We start from the raw sequence: 17,607 nt of genomic DNA, 5'->3' as shown, positions 1-17,607 counted from the left end.
GGAACACAACCATTCCAGCTAATTTTTTAATTTTTTGTAGAGACAAGGTCTCACTGTGCTGTCCAGGCTAGTCTCCAACTCCTGGCCTCAAACAGTCCTCCCACTTTGGCCTCCCAAAGTGCTGGGATTACAGGCCTGAGTCATCACGCCCAGCCAAAATCAGCAAAATTTACATACGGTTTGTCCATGTTAACTTCCTAACTGTGGGAAAAAATGCTCTCAAAACCAAAAAAAAGGACAAACTACTACATACTTAATATTCATGAATCTCAAAAATAGGCTGAGTTAATAAAACAAACGTTGCACAAAAGGCTACACACTATATTATTCCATTTATATGAAACTTTTGAATACACAAACTGGCCAGGCACGGTGGCTCAAGCCTGTAATCCCAGCCCTTTGGAGGCCAAGGCAGACAGATCACCTGAGGTCAGGAGTTCAAGAGCAGCCTGGCCAATATGGTTAAATCATACTGTACTAAGCATATGTACTACAAATACAAAACTTAGGACGGGCACAGTGGCTCACGCCTATAATCCCAGCACTATGGGAGGCTGAGGGAGGTGGATCACAAAGTCAGGAGTTCAAGATCAGCCTGACCAACATGGTGAAACCCCGTCTCTACTAAAAATACAAAAAATTAGCCAGGCATGGTGGCACACGCCTCTAATCCCAGCTACTCAGGAAGCTGAGGCACAAGAATCACTTGAACCCGGGAGATGGAGGGTGTAGTGAGCCGAGATCACGCCACTGCACTCCAGCCTGGGTGACAAGCGAGACTCCATCTCAAAAAAAAAAAAAATTAGCTGGGCATGGTGGAGTGCGCCTGTAATCCCAGCTACTCCAGAGGCTGAGGCAGGAGAATCGCTTGAACCGGGAGGCAGAGGTTGCAGTGAGCTGAGATCATGCCATTGCACTCCGCCTGGGCAATAAAAGCAAAACCTGGTCTCAAAAAAGAAAAATAAAAAAGAAAAACGAAAAAAAAAAAAAAAAAAAAAAAAAAAAGCAGGCATGGTGGCTCATGCCTGTAATCCCAGCACTTTGGAAGGCCAAGGCGGGCAGATCACCTGAGGTCAGGAGTTCAAGACCAGCCTGGCCAACATGGCGAGACCTCGTCTCTACTAAAAATACAAAAATTAGCCGGGTGTGGTGGTGCATGCCTGTAATCCCAGCTACTCAGGAGGCTGAGGCAGGAGAATCACTTGAACCCAGGAGGAGGAGGTTTCAATGAGCCAAGATTGCACCACTGTACTCCAGCCTGGGCAACAGAGGGGAGACTCTATCTCAAAAAAATAAAAATAAATGTAAAAAGGCAAGCTAATCATTTTTACATCTGAAAGCAAGCAAATCATGGGCTTGAGAGCTGGGGTTGGACTGCACAGGGGCAGGGAAAAACTGTGTGGTAACCCAACTCTTGTTTAGGGGTAAAAGGGTTGTGTGTGTGTGTGGCTATATGTATCTGTCAAAACTCATGGAATTATACGTTTTAAATGCATGCAGTTTATTCTATGTAAATTATAACATTAAAAGACGCTGTTATAAAAGAGAGAAAACAATTGCTAAAATAAAGCCTGACAGATATATTTAACAGCAAAATGGACACAGAAAAAACAAATGGAAAACAAAACTAAAGATTATCCCCAAATGCTTCTCAAGTATGAAGGAAAGGTCAATATAGAGAAAATGGAACCTGGCTGGGTGCAGTGGCTCACACCTGCAATCCTAACATTTTGGGAGGCCGAGATGGGAGGATCACTTGAAGCCAGGAGTCCAAGACAACCCAGGACAACACAGCCAGACCCCATCTCTACTATCAAAAAAAAAAAAAACTAGGCCAGATGCAGTGGCTCATGCCTATAAACCTAGCACTTTAGGAGGCCGAGATGGACGGATCACTGGAGCTCAGGAGTTCAAGACCAGCCTGGCCAACATGATGAAACCCCATCTCTACTAAAAATACAAAAATTGGCGGGAAATCGCTTGAACCCAGGAGGCAGAAGTTGCAGTGAGCTGAGATTGCCCCACTGTACTCCAGTCTGGGCCACAGAGTGAGATTCCATCTCAAAAATAAAAAATAAAAAATTTTAAAAAATTAGCCAGGTGCACACCTGTAGTCACAGTTACTTGAAAGGGTGAAGTGAGAGGATAGCTTGAGCCCAGGAGGTCAAGGTTGTAGCGAGCTATGACCATGCCACTGCACTCCAGCCTGGGTGACAGAGTGAGATCCTGTCTCTAATAAAAAAATATATATATATAGAACTAAAAAGACCAACATCTTATGTGACTTCTAGAAATTTCCTTGGGGAGAGGGAAGACACCAATCATCAGGTTACTCTAAGTGTTAAACAGTGTTTATCAGTCAGAGAGAAGGGAAAGACAACTTAGATACATCCTATTGAAATTTCAAGATATTATAAGAAAAAAACTGAATTCCTATAAAGATATATAAATCACATAAAAGTCAGTATTAGACTTATCATCAGCAGCACAGATGCCAGAAGACAATGGAGCACTGGCTTCAAAGTTATAAGGAAAATGATTTTGAAACTTGTATCCAGCCAACCAAATAAGCTTTGAAGTGGGAGTGCAAAAACAATTTTTACACATGTAAGGCATCAACTTTACTATTCAAAGACCTTCTCTAACATAATTGGTAGATGAATGCCATCATAATTTGAAAACATCCAAGAGCTTTAAGAAACTCTTTTGTTATCCAAGAGCTTTAAGAAATAAACAAAAGCACTGACTTTTACAAAAATAAACAATCTGAAACTAAAATACTTACATGATTTCGACATAGGAAGTCGAAGAGGGAAGAGAAGGGAGAAGGAAATGAAAGCAAGCAGCAGTTCTGTCTTGTTGGAAAAGGGAAGAAAAGATAGATTCTGATTAATTCTACACAAGAATGGAGAAGTGATCGTTTAAATTTGTCAAAATTCAGAGGTAACTCCAGAGGAGAAAAAAAAAAAAAAACCATGATTTTTACATTAGGAAAAAAAAAGCTACCAGTTAAAAAAAACTGATTGACAAGAAAAGGGGAAAAGTACAGTAAATAGAAAACAGCCAGGTGTGGTGGCTCATGCCTGTAATTCCAACACTTTGAGAGGCCAAGGTGGGTGGATCACTTGAGGCCAGGATTTGGGAGACTAGCCTGGACAACATAGCAAGACCACATCTCTAAAAAAAAAATTTAGGCATGATGACATGCACCTGTAGTCCCAGCTACTCCAGGGGCTGAGGAAGGAGGATCGCTTGAGCCCAGGAGTTTGAGGCTACAGTGGGCTGTGACAGAGCCACTGTACTCCAGCCTGGCAGCAGAGCAAGATCCTGTCTCTTAAATAAATAAATAAAGTAAGTAAGTAAATAATAAAGCCTGTAATCCCAGCACTTTGGGAGGCCAAGGCAGGTGGATTACTTGAGGTCAGGAGTTTGAGACCAGCATGGCCAACATCGTGAAACCCCATCTCTACTAAAAATACAAAAATTAGCTGAGTGTGGTGGTGCACACCTGTAACCCCAGCTACTCAGTAGGCTGAGGCAGGAGAATCACTTGGACCCAGGAGGCAGAGGTTGCAGTTAGCCAAGATCGTGCCATTGCATTCCAGTCTAAGCGACAGAGTAAGACTTCATCTCAAAAAAAGTAAAAAATAATTTAAATTGGGAGGCCGAGACGGGCGGATCACGAGGTCAGGAGATCGAGACCATCCTGGCTAACACGGTGAAACCCCGTCTCTACTAAAAATACAAAAACTTAGCCGGGCGTGGCGGCGGGCGCCTGTAGTCCCAGCTACTCGGGAGGCTGAGGCAGGAGAATGGCGTGAACCCAGGAGGCGGAGCTTGCAGTGAGCTGAGATCCGGCCACTGCACTCCAGCCTGGGTGACAGAGCGAGACTCCGTCTCAAAAAAAAATAATAATAATAATTTAAAAAATAAATAATGATGGGAATGAATGCACTTATCAGTGCATTCATCACAAATACGTAAAATTTCTCTTCTAGACTGAAGAGGAAATTCTGTGAGCTTAACCAGGAATTAGGAGAAAAAGGGAGAAATTCAAGTATATGTTGATGTAAAAAGACATTTCAAACAAGATTATACAAGTAAACTGAAAGAAAAACCGTAAATCATCCACAATGGAGTCACATCATGAGGAGGAGTTGAATGCTTTGAAAGATGAAAATGGCATTTAGTCAAAAGTATTACACATTATAAAAATCTTAAGCACTCCTAAGCACCTCACTAGAGATGAATACTAGATAGAGCAGTTGATTTACATTTAAGAGCCATAGTACAGTAAAGGTCATACCTTGTTTCAAGACCAACATTTCATTTGGCAAAGAGCTATGCTCACATTATAAGTGATGCCCCTCCAGACAGTCACTGCCCCTTCCTTTCCCTACAGGGGAAAGGAGATTCACCATTCTCATCCCCATACTCACTCATAATCATATAGTTACTGACGCAAACACTGGGTAGAATCACTGGCACCATTCACTTAACTCACTTGCTGAATTTATACAATTGAATTTAAATGACTAAAATAAATGCCTGGAGAATGCTACTCCACTATATCAAGCAAATGTTAACAGCAAGCAGATACAATACTAGCGCATCAAACAACACAAACAAAAACGCATTAAGAGAGGACAAAAAAGAACTGTCTCATGTGCATAAAAAGTACAACTGATGAATGTAATAGCCATGCTCCTTATGCACATAACACATACTTAAAACACTAACAAAGAGAAAGTGACACATCTACAAGTCAGTATGAGAATGACACAGATCTCAGAAATTTGTAGATTGCACACACACCCACAAAACTATGGTAGAAAGAGAATTTTAATATCATGGCTAATAAGGTGGATCTAGTAAACACAAACAGAACTCTGGAGGAAAAAAAACCGGCCAGATGCAATGGCTCACATCTGTAATCTCAGCACTTTGGGAGGCCGAGGCGGGTGGATCACCTGAGGTTAGGAGTTCAAGACCAGCCTAACATGGCGAAGCCCAGTCTTTAATAAAAACACAAAATTAGCTGGGCGTGGTGGCGCGTGCCTGTAGTCCCAGCTACTTGGGAGTCTGAGGCAGGAGAATCAATTGAACCCAGGAGGTGGAGGTTGCAGTGAGCCAACACTGCATCACTGCACTCCAGTCTGGGTGACAGAGTGAGACCCTGTCTCAAAAAAAAAAAAAAAACCTGCTGGGCACAGTGACCCACATCTGTAATCCCAGCACTTTCAGAGGCCGAGGCGGGTGGATCATGAGGTCAGGAGTTCAAGACCAGCCTGGCCAAAATGGTGAAACCCCATCTCTACTGAAAATATAAAAATCAGCCAAGTGCAGTGGTGGGCACCTATAATCCCAGCTACTAGGGAGGCTGAGGCAAAAGAGTCACTTGAACCCAGGAAGGAGAGGTTGCAGTGAGCCAAGACTGCACCACTGCACTCCAGCCTGGGGGACAGAGCAAGACTCCATCTCAAAAAAAAAAAAAAAAAGTCAGGCGGGATGGCTCATGCCTGTAATTCCAGAACTTTGGGAGGCCAACGTAGGTGGATCCTTTGAAGTCAGGAGTTCGAGACGAGCCTAGACAACATGATGAAACCCCATCTCTACTAAGAAAAAAAATTCAGAAACTATTAGCCAGATGTGGTGGCGCATGCCTACAGTCCCAAGCCACTCGGGAGGCTGAGCTAGGAGAATCGCTTGAACAGGGGAGGCAGAGGTTGAACTGAGTGAAGATCATGCCACTGCACTCCAGCCTGGGCAACACCAACACTTTCCCAAAACAAACAAACAAAAAAAACAGGCAAACATTCCTTTAAAAACCCATGAGGCATTCACAAAAATTAACTGCACTAGCTTAAAGAACTTCAAATTCCAAAAAACAAGTCACATTCACTTACTGCAAAACTTCAAAATTAGAAATTAATCCAACAGACAAAGAGATAAATATATCTACTTGGAAATCTTTAAACTGTTAACTCTGGAATTAAAAAGGAAATCAAAACAAAATTTATTTTTAAATGAATGACAATGAGAATACAATATATAGAAACCAATAGAATATACCCAAAGTAGTACTTAAACGGAAACATCTAGCCTTACATATTTATTAAATATACTCAACAGAGCCTAAGGGTGAGGTAGCTCACGTCTGTAATCCCAGCATTTTGGGAGGCTGCGGCGAGTGGATGACCTGAGGTCAGGAGTTCGAGACCAGTCTGGCCAACATGGCAAAAACCTATCTCTACTAAAAATACAAAAATTAGTCAGGTGTGGTGGTGGGCCGCTGTAATCCCAGATACTTGGGAGGCTAAGGCAGGAGAATTGCTTGAACCCGGGAGGCGGAGGTTGCAGTTAGCCAAGATCGTGCCACTGCACTCCAGCCTGGGCAACAGAAAGAGACTCATCTCAAAATAAATAAACAAATAATAAAATAAAAAATGGAATCTAGTTGTACAGCAAGATTAATAGGCCATGGCCAAAAGAGATTCTTCTCAGTAGTGCAACGATGGCTTTTACATTAGAAATTCCAATTAGTAAGATGAAGGAAAAAAAAAACCATGGTTATCTCAACAGATTCCAAAAAATAAAATCCAATATAACCAATTAAAACCAAGACGAATTTTTTTTTTTTGAGACGGAGCCTTGCTCTGTCACCCAGGCTGGAGTGCAGTGGCACGGTCTCAGTTCACTGCAAGCTCCGCCTCTCAGGTTCACGCCATTCTCCTGCCTCAGCCTCCCAAGTAGCTGGGACTACAGTCTCGCTCTGCTGCCCAGGTGGAGTGCAGTGGCAGACCTCAGCTCACTGCAACATCCGCCTCCCAGTTGTTGAAGCGATTCTCCTGCCTCAGCCTCCCGAGAAGATGGGATTACAGGCTAGTACCACCACACTCAGCTAGTTTTTATGGTTTTAGTAGAGACAGAGGTTTCGCCATGTTGGCCAATCTGGTCTTAAATTCATAACCTCAACTAATCCGCCCACCTCGGCCTCCCAAAATGCTGGGATTATAGGAGTGAGCCACCGTACCCAGGTTTTGTTTTTGTTTTTTTGTTGTTTTATTTTTTTGAGAGACACAGTTTCACTCTGTCATCCAGGCTAAAGTACAGTGGTACAATCACCGGGCTCAGGCTCACTGCAGCCTCAACCTCCCTGGCTGAAGAGATCCTTCCACCTCAGCCTCCCAAGTAGCTGGACTACAGGTGCATGCCACCACAACCAGTTAATTTTTGTAGAGACGAGGTTTCACCATGTTGCCCAGGCTGGTCTCAAACTCCTGAGCTCAAGCGATTCACCTGCCTCAGTCTCCCAAAGTGCTGAGATTACAGACATGAGATAATGCACCCAGCCTAGAGCTTTTATTATATCATCCCATTCCTCATATCTCACTAATAAGAGAAGGCCCCCGCCTTCTAGTTAGTGAGTTCTGGCCATTAATTTTCAGATATTTCAGTCTATTCACAGCCCTTAACATATTTCCTGATATTAAGACCTCCAAGGTACTCAGTCTAGACAATCTATACTTGACTTAGGCTATATTTCCCAACTTATGCAAAGCACAAGGTCCCATTATAGGTCTCAACGACTGAAATGCTTTAAGAGTGTGGAAAAACAAACTTTTTCCTCTGCTGTCACATCACAACGATCAACACAGAAGACTTCTGTGAGCCCACACACAAAGCAAGCAACTAATTTTGCAACAGACACCAGCTGGGTGCCCTCCAATGCAATTCCAACACTATCTACCTTGAGATAGCATCATATCCCACAGGTTGAGGGCTAAGTCCCTCTAAACTGCTCCTCCACCACACCTCTGCCAGACACCAGTCACCAGTCTGGGCCTCCAGAACTTCTGATCAACTGGCTTCAAGTTGGAGTTCCCGTGACCCCTCTATGGTTTGGATTAATTTGCTAGACCAGCTCACAGAACCCAAGAAACACATTTACTGGTTTATTATAAAGATATTTCAAAAGATTCAGAGGAAGAGACGCATAGTACACGGCATGGGGGAGGCATACTGAACTTCCGTGCTCTCAGGCACTGCACCCTCCAGAAACCTCTTGTATGGCTATTCAGAAGCTCTCCAAACCCTGTTCTCTTGGGTTTTTAACGAAGGCTTCATTAGTAGGTATAACTGATTAAATCACTGGCCACTGGTGATCAACTTAGAGGCTAGGGAGGAGTCAAAGTCCCAACCCTCTAATTCTGTCTTGTTCTTTCCACAACCAAGTCCCAGAGGCTTCCAGCCATCAGTTAACTCCTTAGCACACAAAAGGACATCACTGTGGAGTTTCTAAGGATTTTAGGAGTTGTATGCCAGGAAATGGGCAGAAGACCAATACATATATATACTTCACAACATCACACTTTCCAATGGGAAATACACAGTTCAGCAGGCTGGGCACTGTGGCTCATGCCTGTAATCCCAGCACTTTAGGAGGTCAAGGCGGGCAGATCACGAGGTCAGCAGATCGAGACCATCCTGGCTAACATGGTGAAACCCCGACTCTACTAAAAATACAAAAAAAATTAGCCTAACGTGGGTAGTGGCGGGCGAATGTAGTCCCAGCTACTCTGGAGGCTGAGGCAGGAGAATGGGGTGAACCCGGGAGGCGGCGCTTGCAGTTGGCCGAGATTGCACCACTGCACTACAGCCTGAGTGACAGAGTGAGACTCCATCTCAAAAAAAAAAAGCGGGGGGCCAGGAGCAGTGGCTCATGCCTGTAATCCCACCACTTTGGGGAGGCTGAGGCAGGTGGATCACGAGGTCAGGAGATCGAGACCATCCTGGCTAACATGGTGAAATCCTGTCTCTACTAAAAATACAAAAAAAAAAAAAAAAAATTGGCCAGGCGTGGTGGCAGGCACCTGTAGTCCCAGCTACTCGGGAAGCTGAGGAAGGAGAATGAGCGTGAACCCAGGAAGTGGAGCTTGCAGTGAGCCCAGATCACACCACTGCACTCCAACCTGGGCGACAGAGCAAGACTCCATCTCAGAAAAAAAGAAAAAAAAGGAAACACATAGTTCACAAAAGAGTGCTCAATTTTCCAATATTATGAACTACACTTTTACCAGACCACACATGGTTAATAACACCACAAATCCATGTCTAGGCTGTTACAGGAAGCAATATCTTGGCCTAACATTAAAAGATGTACTTTAATAATCATTCTTATTCCCAAAAGAGTTTTAAACTCAGGGACTAGATATTTACAAAAGACCACATATTGTAAAATCAGCAGATTCAACAACAAATTCTACATTCAGGAAATATAAACACACAAAATGTAACAGACTACTAAAAAACTGGGACGGGTTTCACTTTTAGAAAGCAAACTTTAAGCCACAATTCAGAAGTTTTCATATCCCAGTCAGTCTGACCTGAACAGTGCCTGAAGATAAAGATACCCCAAATTATGAACCTGAGAAAAGCTCAGAAGGCTACAAACTTAAGTTCAAAAAACATCACTGCTCTTTTAAATAATCAAAATAGCCATTCTTTTCACTGCCTGACGCTCTACAATAGCCTAGTCTATCTTCCTCCTCCCCTTTTTTAAAATGTTTAAAACAAAAAAAAAAAAAAAAAAAAAAAAAAGGGAGGGAGACAGGGTCTCCCTCTGGCACAGTGGCATGATCATAGCTCAGTGCAACCTCAATCTTCTGGGCTCAAGCAATCCTCCTGTCTCAGCCTCCCAAGTAGCTGGGACTACAACCATGTGCCACCACACTCGGCTAATTTGTTTTTTATTATTTATTTATTTATTTGAGATGGAATCTCACTGTCTCCCAGGCTGGAGTACAGTGGCATGATCTCGGCTCACTGCAACTTCCACCTCCTGGGTTCAAGTGTTTCTCCTGCCTCAGCCTCCCAAGTAACTGGGATTACAGGTATGCACTACCACACCCGGCTAATTTTTGTACTTTTAGTAGAGATAGGGTTTCACCATGTTGGCCAGACTGGTCTCAAACTCCTGACTTCAAGTGATCCGCCACCTCTATCTACCTCCCAAAGTGCTGGGATTACAGGTGTGAGCCACCATCCATGGCCTTTTCATTTCTGGACAGACAAGGTCTGGCTATGTTGCCCAAGCTGGTCTTGAATTCGTGTCTCAAGTGATCTTCTCACCTCAGCCTCCTACAGTGCTAGGATTACAGGAATGAGCCAACATACACAGCCAGCAAAATATTTTTAACAACCTACATCTCTTCTTGCTATGGTCTCCCCAGACAGCAGGCAGGGACACCAACACTGAACAACCATATTTATCCAACTGCATGATTCTTACACATGGCCCCTAAAGCAATATACTGTACCATTTTACACAGCTGCATAATTGGACTATTTTTAGTCCCTGCTTATTGCTTAGTATTTATTATATATCTAAGAAGACAAGCCATATTTACTTCAGTTCCATTTAAAGTTGACAAACTGGCCAGGCATGGTGACACACACCTGTAGTCCCAGCTACTCAGGAGGCTGAGCCAGGAGAATCACTTGAACCCAGGAGACAGAGGTTGCAGTGAGCTGAAACCCTGCCACTGCCCTCCAGCCTGGGCAACAGAGACTCCGTCTCAGTAAATAAATAAATAGTCGATAAATCAATATGTTAAAAAACATCTCCAGGCTGGGCGCAGTGGCCCACGCCTGTAATCCCAGCACTTGAGGAGGCTGAGGTGGGCGGATCACAGGAGGTCCGGAGCTCAAAACCAGCCTGACCAACATGGAGAAACCTTGTCTCTACTAAAAATACAAAATTAGCCAGGCGTGGTAGCGCATGCCTGTAATCCCAGCTACTCAGGAGGCTGAGGTAGGAGAATCACTTGAACCTGGGAGGTGGAGGTTGTGGTGAGCTGAGATCACGCCACTGCACTCCAGCACTCCAGCCTGGGCAACAAGAGCGAAACTCCATCTCAAAAAAAAAAAAAAAAAAAAGCCTTTTCAGCCGGGCACAGTGGCTCACACCTGTAACCCCAGCTCTTTGGGAGGCCGAGGCAGATGAATCACCTGAGGTCAGGAGTTCAAGACCAGCCTGACCAACATGGTGAAATCCCATCTCTACTAAATACAAAAAATTAGGCATGGTGGCACATGCCTGTAATTCCAGCTACTTGGGAAGCTGAGGCAGGAGAATTGCTTAAACCTGGGAGGCGGAGGTTGCAGTGAGCCAAGATTGCACTATTACACTCCAGCCTGGGCAACAAGAGCAAAACTCTGTCTTAAAAAAAAAAAAAAAAAGGCCGGGCGCGGTGGCTCAAGCCTGTAATCCCAGCACTTTGGGAGGCCGAGACGGGTGGATCAAAAGGTCAGGAGATCGAGACCATCCTGGCTAACACAGTGAAACCCCGTCTCTACTAAAAAATACAAAAAAAAAACTAGCCGGGCAAGGTGGCGGGCGCCTGTAGTCCCAGCTACTCGGGAGGCTGAGGCAGGAGAATGGCATAAACCTGGGAGGCGGAGCTTGCAGTGAGCTGAGATCCAGCCACTGCACTCCAGCCTAGGTGACAGAGCGAGACTCCGTCTCAAAAAAAAAAAAAAAAAAAAAAATTTGCCTCTCCAAATGGGCCACAAAGCTATAGCAATCTAACATTTTTCCTGAGCTCCCAGGGGTCAATTCGTCCTAATTCCCTGAAGCTGAAATGCTGAGCCTAATAAAGGTAGTCTAACAGGGCCCCGGCACCATTTCCATACTGTCGATGCTCCTCCAAAAGCCAAGAAAAAGTAATCCATTTTCTAGGCTAGTATTGTCAAGCTACAAACAAAAGCTGTATTATGAAGGTTAAGTATAATCCATGATTTGTAGGAGTCCAAAATCAGCAAGCCCCAAAGGTCTCCCTGGCGTGCTACAACATGCCTTGCGAGTCATCTTCAAGGAACCAGTTCGTCCTCCACACTACTGTGGAGCACTCTGATCACAGGGCTTTCACACCTTCTGCACATACACTGAACACCTGGAGCCTTTGATAAAAATGTATGTTCTCTTTTTACGTGTCTACATTTGCCAAAATTGTACATTTTACTCTATTTAATTATGCCTCAATAAAATTTAAAATATAATTTTAGACCCCTTTGCAGACCTATAGCATGCAATGGTAGGTTGGGGGAAGTTTTAAAAGCTTGAGAACCACAGCTCTGGATTACATCACATGTACCTTCCCCCACCTCAAAATGTGGACCAAGAACACTGGATCTGAAGTCAAGAGACCAGGAATCAAAACCCAACTCCATCACTAACTCACTATATGGCCTTGGACAAAAGGACAATTTCACTGAGCCTGTTTTGTCATCTGGAAATTGGGGATAAAAAACACCTACCTCACAGGATAACTATGAGACTTAACTAAGATGTTTATAAAATACTCGGCATAGTGTCTAAGACAAGTAAGTGCTCAGAAAATGGTAGCTACATTACCATCAACAGCGTCTTGGTTTCCATCATTTTAAAATCAATCTTTATTTGGTATTTCTCTCAGCCCTGCGAGACATACCCCCCTCCTCACCTGATGCAAAACTTTTGAAGAACTGAAATATACACATGCCTAGCCTTCATCGCTAGGGATTCTGATGCAGTAAGTCTGGGACGAGGGCAAGTTTCGGAACTACACTGCTCTAGGAAATGCGTGACAGAACAGACTATAACCAGGACCACAAGAATGCCTAAGATAACCTGAATAGCTCCTTCGAGTTTCAAATGGCAACTAGTATCTATCTGCACCTTTAGACAAGTAGTGCAGTATCAGAGTAAGGCTTTCTTTTTTTTTTTTGAGACAGAGTCTTGCTCTGTCGCCCAGGCTGGAGTGCAGTGGCGCGATCTTGGCTCACTGCAACCTCTGCCTCCCGGGCTCAAGCAATTCTCTGCCTCAGCCTCCCAGCTAATTTTTGTATTTTTAGTAGAGACGGGGTTTCACCGTGCTGGCCAGTCTGGTCTCTGGTCTCGAACTCCTGACCTCAGGTGATCCACCCGCCTTGGCCTCCCAAAGTGCTGGGATTACAGGCGTAAGCCACTGTGCCCAGCCTGCTTCTCCATCTAACAGGGGCACCCCTAGATAGTACAGAAGAAACAAATGGAAGGAAGAACAATCAGTATCCTGTTTATTCCTTTAGCAGGTCTCATACCGGAAAGATGGGTTTTCATGATTTATCAGTCAGAGAAGGCAATGAAGGGAATGACAAACATCAAGCACCAGAACAAAATAGAAATCCTATAGCATGAATATGTGTCTACTTAGTTCCCTAAAAGAAGTTTCAAAACTACCTTAATTCTCCACACCAGTTTTTCTGAGTGTGGTCTTTAAGTCACCTGTATCTGAATATGAGGAGCTTAACCGGGCCCACTGAATCTGCACTTTTACCAGGTCATTCTCATGCTCAATATTTGGAAGTACTTCCACAGTAGCTAAAAATTTTCACCTCAAGTCAGTCAGTCTTGAAAAGAAAAGATCAAACTTATGCTTGGTCTTAGAGCAATGAAGAAACAACTAATAGAACGCAGATAATTCAGAAAAACACAGCGGTCCACAGCAAAAGCTATGAAGCCAGCAATTCTGAGTTTACACTTCTATTTCACAATGCACTAGCCATTTGACACTGGGCAATCGTGCCCCAGTTTTCTCATCTGTAAAACGGAATACTACCACCTACCTCAGAGCCACGAGGCTAATGAGTTACCAAAGCTCTTAGAAGACTGCCAGGCCGGGCACAACGGCTCACGTCTGTAATCCCAGCACTTTGGGAGGCTGAAGTGGGAAGGTCGCTTGGGACCAGGAGGAATTCAAGACCAGCCTGGGCAACACACGAGATCCCATCTCTATTAAAAAAAAAAAAAAAATTAAAAATTAGCCTGGCATAGTGGCACGTGCCTTTAGTCACAGCAATGCAGGAGGCTGAAGCAGGAGGATCGCTTCAGCCCAGGAGGTTAAGGCCACAATGAGCCATGATCATGTCACTGCACTCCAGCCTGGGCAACAGAACAAGACGCTATCTCAAACTAAAAAACAAAAAACAAACCAAAAAAACTCTTGTGGCTAATGGCTGTATTCTTATTTGCTGAATATTTGGAATTTACATCTATTTCCAATAATGTAATACAAAACCATGAAGGATCTCATATTTTGCATTGCTTCAAACTCAGGTGCTTCTCAAATAAAACTAGGTGATTGACTCTGAAAATGGCACAGGTTAAGAATCTGTTTTCCAAATCTGTTGCAAGAAGATGGAAAAAGACAAAAGAACTGAAAACTCCCAAACTTTTCACAGCATCATAGAACTACACTTAATCATCCAAATCAGAGAAGATTCAAAAAAGCAGCTGGGTGACTGGGCTAAGGTACAAGACTATCCAATAAAGATCTCACACACATCTTGCCATTCTCCCTCCCTCTCACAATCCGCATTTAAACAAGTCAATTTCCTGAAATAGGAATCTGGCAACACCCACCAAAAAGTCCAACCATATGTAAAACGGCATCATACTGTAAAGCTCATATTACAGTATCAGGACAATTGATACTTTTAACAGCAGCAATGGCTGCCAGGCAGCGGTCCTGAATTGAAGACTTGTAAAGGGGAGAAAATACACAACACAGAACAAGAAACCTGATAATAAAATGGGGAAACCGATTCTTTGGGAAGAGCGTATGCAACTTCCAAGGCAAAATTCAGAGAGATGGAGTTTCTCCTCAAAACAAAGAACCTTACTGCCCAGAATGCCATAGTTCTGAATCGTGAGTACCTGCAAACAGACGGAAGGAAAACGGAGGGGATACGTGGGTGAGAGATGACCTGGATTCTCATGGGAAGAAGGGCAGCCACCTTAGAGGTGCACGGAATACAGTTTTAGGCCTGTTGCAACTCAAGAGGCAGCGACCCATTTTCCAGTAAGCCCGAAATTGACGAATAAAAGGGACTTAAATATTAGACAGCAGCTCTTTGGAAGCCCACGGAAAACAAGCATTGGGGATTCAAAGGATTTGGGGGGAGAGGAGGTGGAAATGAGTCAAAAGAAGCCTTCACGAGAATAAAATCATGTGACCCTCCGGAAAAGAATGCCCAAGGAGCTAAGAAAAGGGAAGACGGGTCCTGGGGAAAAGCCCTCCACTTCAACAAGCGGGAAGTGCATACCAATGGGTGCGGGGGGGCCCCCGCAGGTATCGCTTTCGGAGCACACGAGGCCTCCAGCCGGATGTCAGCCAAGCACCAACGACGGACCACCGTGCGGGAACAGCGTTCGCGCGCGGGAAAAACAGCGGCGGGGCCGGAAGGGGACAGGGTGGGCCGGAAGGGGGGCAGGGCGGACTGGGAGGGCGCCCCACGGGACACTTACGCGGCCGCTTTTTCCTCAGGCTTTCGACGCGCTGGCGGGAGACCGAGGTGGGGCCGCTGTAGGAGCCCAGTCGGTCCCGCCTCGCGCCCTCCACTGAGGCCCCGACCGCGGGCACCGACGCGCTGCTCGCCCGGCGCCGCAGTGGCTCCTGCCGCCGCCCTTCGGGGCCTCCGGCCGCCTGCTCCCCACCCGACGAGACGGAGGTGGCGGAGGCCCTGCCGTGGCGCTCCATAGGCGCGCCGAGCCGGCCCGCTCCCATCCGCAGCAGCCACCGCTGCCGCCCGAGCAAGGCCCCCAGCGTCGAACTCCTCCCCTCCTCCGCGGCAGTCCAGCCGGAGCAGAGGCGCGCCCTCGGCCGGCCGCCTCTTCCGTTGCGCCAACGCGCAGGAAGCCAATCCGACGAGGCTGGGGGCGGCCCGAAGGCCTCGCGTCCAATCGACTCCCTAACTCGAGGAGGATTGACCATGCCCCCGTCCAATGAGAGGCTCCCATGACAGGGGCGGGGAGAGGGTAGTGGAGGAGGGGATCCTGGTTCCGCGGAGGAGGAGAAGGCGGTGTAGTCCAGAAGAGAGTGATGGCGGCGCCGCCCAATGGACGCGTGGGTGGAAGGGCCCGTGCCTCCTCATCCACCCCAGCCGTCTGCCCCCACGGTGCATGCCTCTGCCCGCCCCGGGCCGCGGAACTCTCCTGAGGCGACCCCAAGTCCCACCCTGCTGCTCCGTGCCGTCCTAGTAGCTCGAGCCCTCCTCCAGCCCAGCAATGCTCCCGCAGCGTCTGGCCGCTGGTCGTCGGCAGATGAAAGGGCTTGACGCGGCTGACCTTAGCCTTTGTCCCTCGGCCTGGTTCCGCAGCTGCCGTCGAGGTCGCCAGCCCTTCCCCCAGCATGTTTGGGCTAAGCCGCCTCCTTTCCGCGTGCGTTGGAGAGAGAGGTACCAGAAGGAATGAAAGGACTGGGGCTTGTCTCCATGGCAACTGAAAGAAAGAGGTGGGTTATAAATCCTTCGCCACCCTCCTGTGGGGAAGGAGGGGAAGTGGGAGCCGGAAAGTAGAGTTGGCCTTTTGCAGGAGAGTCTGGAGCCCCTTTCTGGGTGATCCACTGGGGGACATAGAAGGATTTGGCTGCCGCTTTGGAGCATGGAATTTTTTTTTTTTAAATCATCTTCCTTTCTCTTTCGGAGAGAAAAATTGGTCACCTCCAGGCCTGAGACCCTGACCCTTCCAAGCATGCCCACTACCAAAGGCTGCCCAAGTCCGGAAGGATCCCATCCCGTTCTGTACTCCCAGGTCACTTCCTCATTCCGTCAAGTTTAACTGGACTGTGGGCTAATGAAAAGTGCCTCCCTATTAGCGGGGCGTGGTGGCCCATGCCTATAATACCAGCTACTTGGGAAGCTGAGGCAGGAAAATCGCTTGAACTCGGGAGGCGGAGGTTTGAGTGACCTGAGATTTCGCAGCAAGAACGAAACTCCGTCTCAAAAAAAAAAAAAAGAGTGCCTCCCTGGGGAGACTGTAATGCCCCTTGGGCAGTGATCCTTATTCCCCTCTCCCTTAATAATTGGTTGTAGCAGGATGAACAAAAAGGTTGAGCTTCACTTGTGCTTGTTGAATAGAATTCTCATGCCCACTCCACATTAGCTCCCCTCGCTGTAGGTCTAGCTCTGGAAATTTTAGCTCCTGCAGGAAGCCAACACAGGTAGATCCACAAGAACCAAAAACAGCTGTAGCTACTCTTCTAAATCTCAGTGGGTAACATTGCCTCTCTTTCTGCCTCCTCCCCCCACCCCTCAAAAAATGTGGTCCTCCTTGACCTGAGGGAGCTTCCATCCAAGTCTGTGAGCTCTGATCATCCTGAAGAATCAAAGTATCATCATCCCTTGGCTGGCAAGATGAACTCCAACATCAAAACACTTGAAACAGTAGTATTTTTACACAATTTGCCCACTGCCTCAGCATCTCACTTAGTCCTTGCAGTAATATTTGGATGATGAGGCAACTTATCCAGAAACACAAAGCCTAAAGAATGACAGAGCCTGGATTCCTGAGAAATTCAGCTACTGCCCGCCTTATGATAACTAAAAGAAGGCGGCCAGGTGTGGTGGCTCATGCCTGTAATCCCAGCACTTTGGGAGGCCAAGGCGTGTGGATCACAAGGTCAGGAGTTTGAGACCAGCCTGGGCAACACAGTGAAACCCCGTCTCTACCGAAAAAAAAAACAACACACACACAAAAATTAGTTGGGCGTGGTGGTGGGCACCTGTAATCCCAACTACTTAGGAGGCTGA

At 46.0% G+C, this 17,607-nt stretch overlaps 1 protein-coding gene across 1 annotated transcript in view; it reads right to left on the bottom strand.

The window, feature by feature from the left end:
- The window catches only part of PANK2 (pantothenate kinase 2), a 35,223-nt gene extending 18,222 nt beyond the window's left edge, over positions 1–17,001 (bottom strand). The window contains 2 exon segments of the mRNA XM_025398749.1: positions 15,326–15,818; positions 15,820–17,001. Coding sequence (XP_025254534.1) covers positions 15,326–15,818; positions 15,820–15,981 — 655 coding nt within the window. The 5' untranslated portion in view covers positions 15,982–17,001.
- Positions 17,002–17,607: the final 606 nt, after the last annotated feature.

The sequence above is a fragment of the Theropithecus gelada genome, chromosome 10 (assembly GCF_003255815.1).
Source record: "Theropithecus gelada isolate Dixy chromosome 10, Tgel_1.0, whole genome shotgun sequence".
Taxonomy (NCBI): Eukaryota; Metazoa; Chordata; class Mammalia; order Primates; family Cercopithecidae; genus Theropithecus; species Theropithecus gelada.
This window is presented reverse-complemented; position numbering and strand designations above follow the sequence as displayed.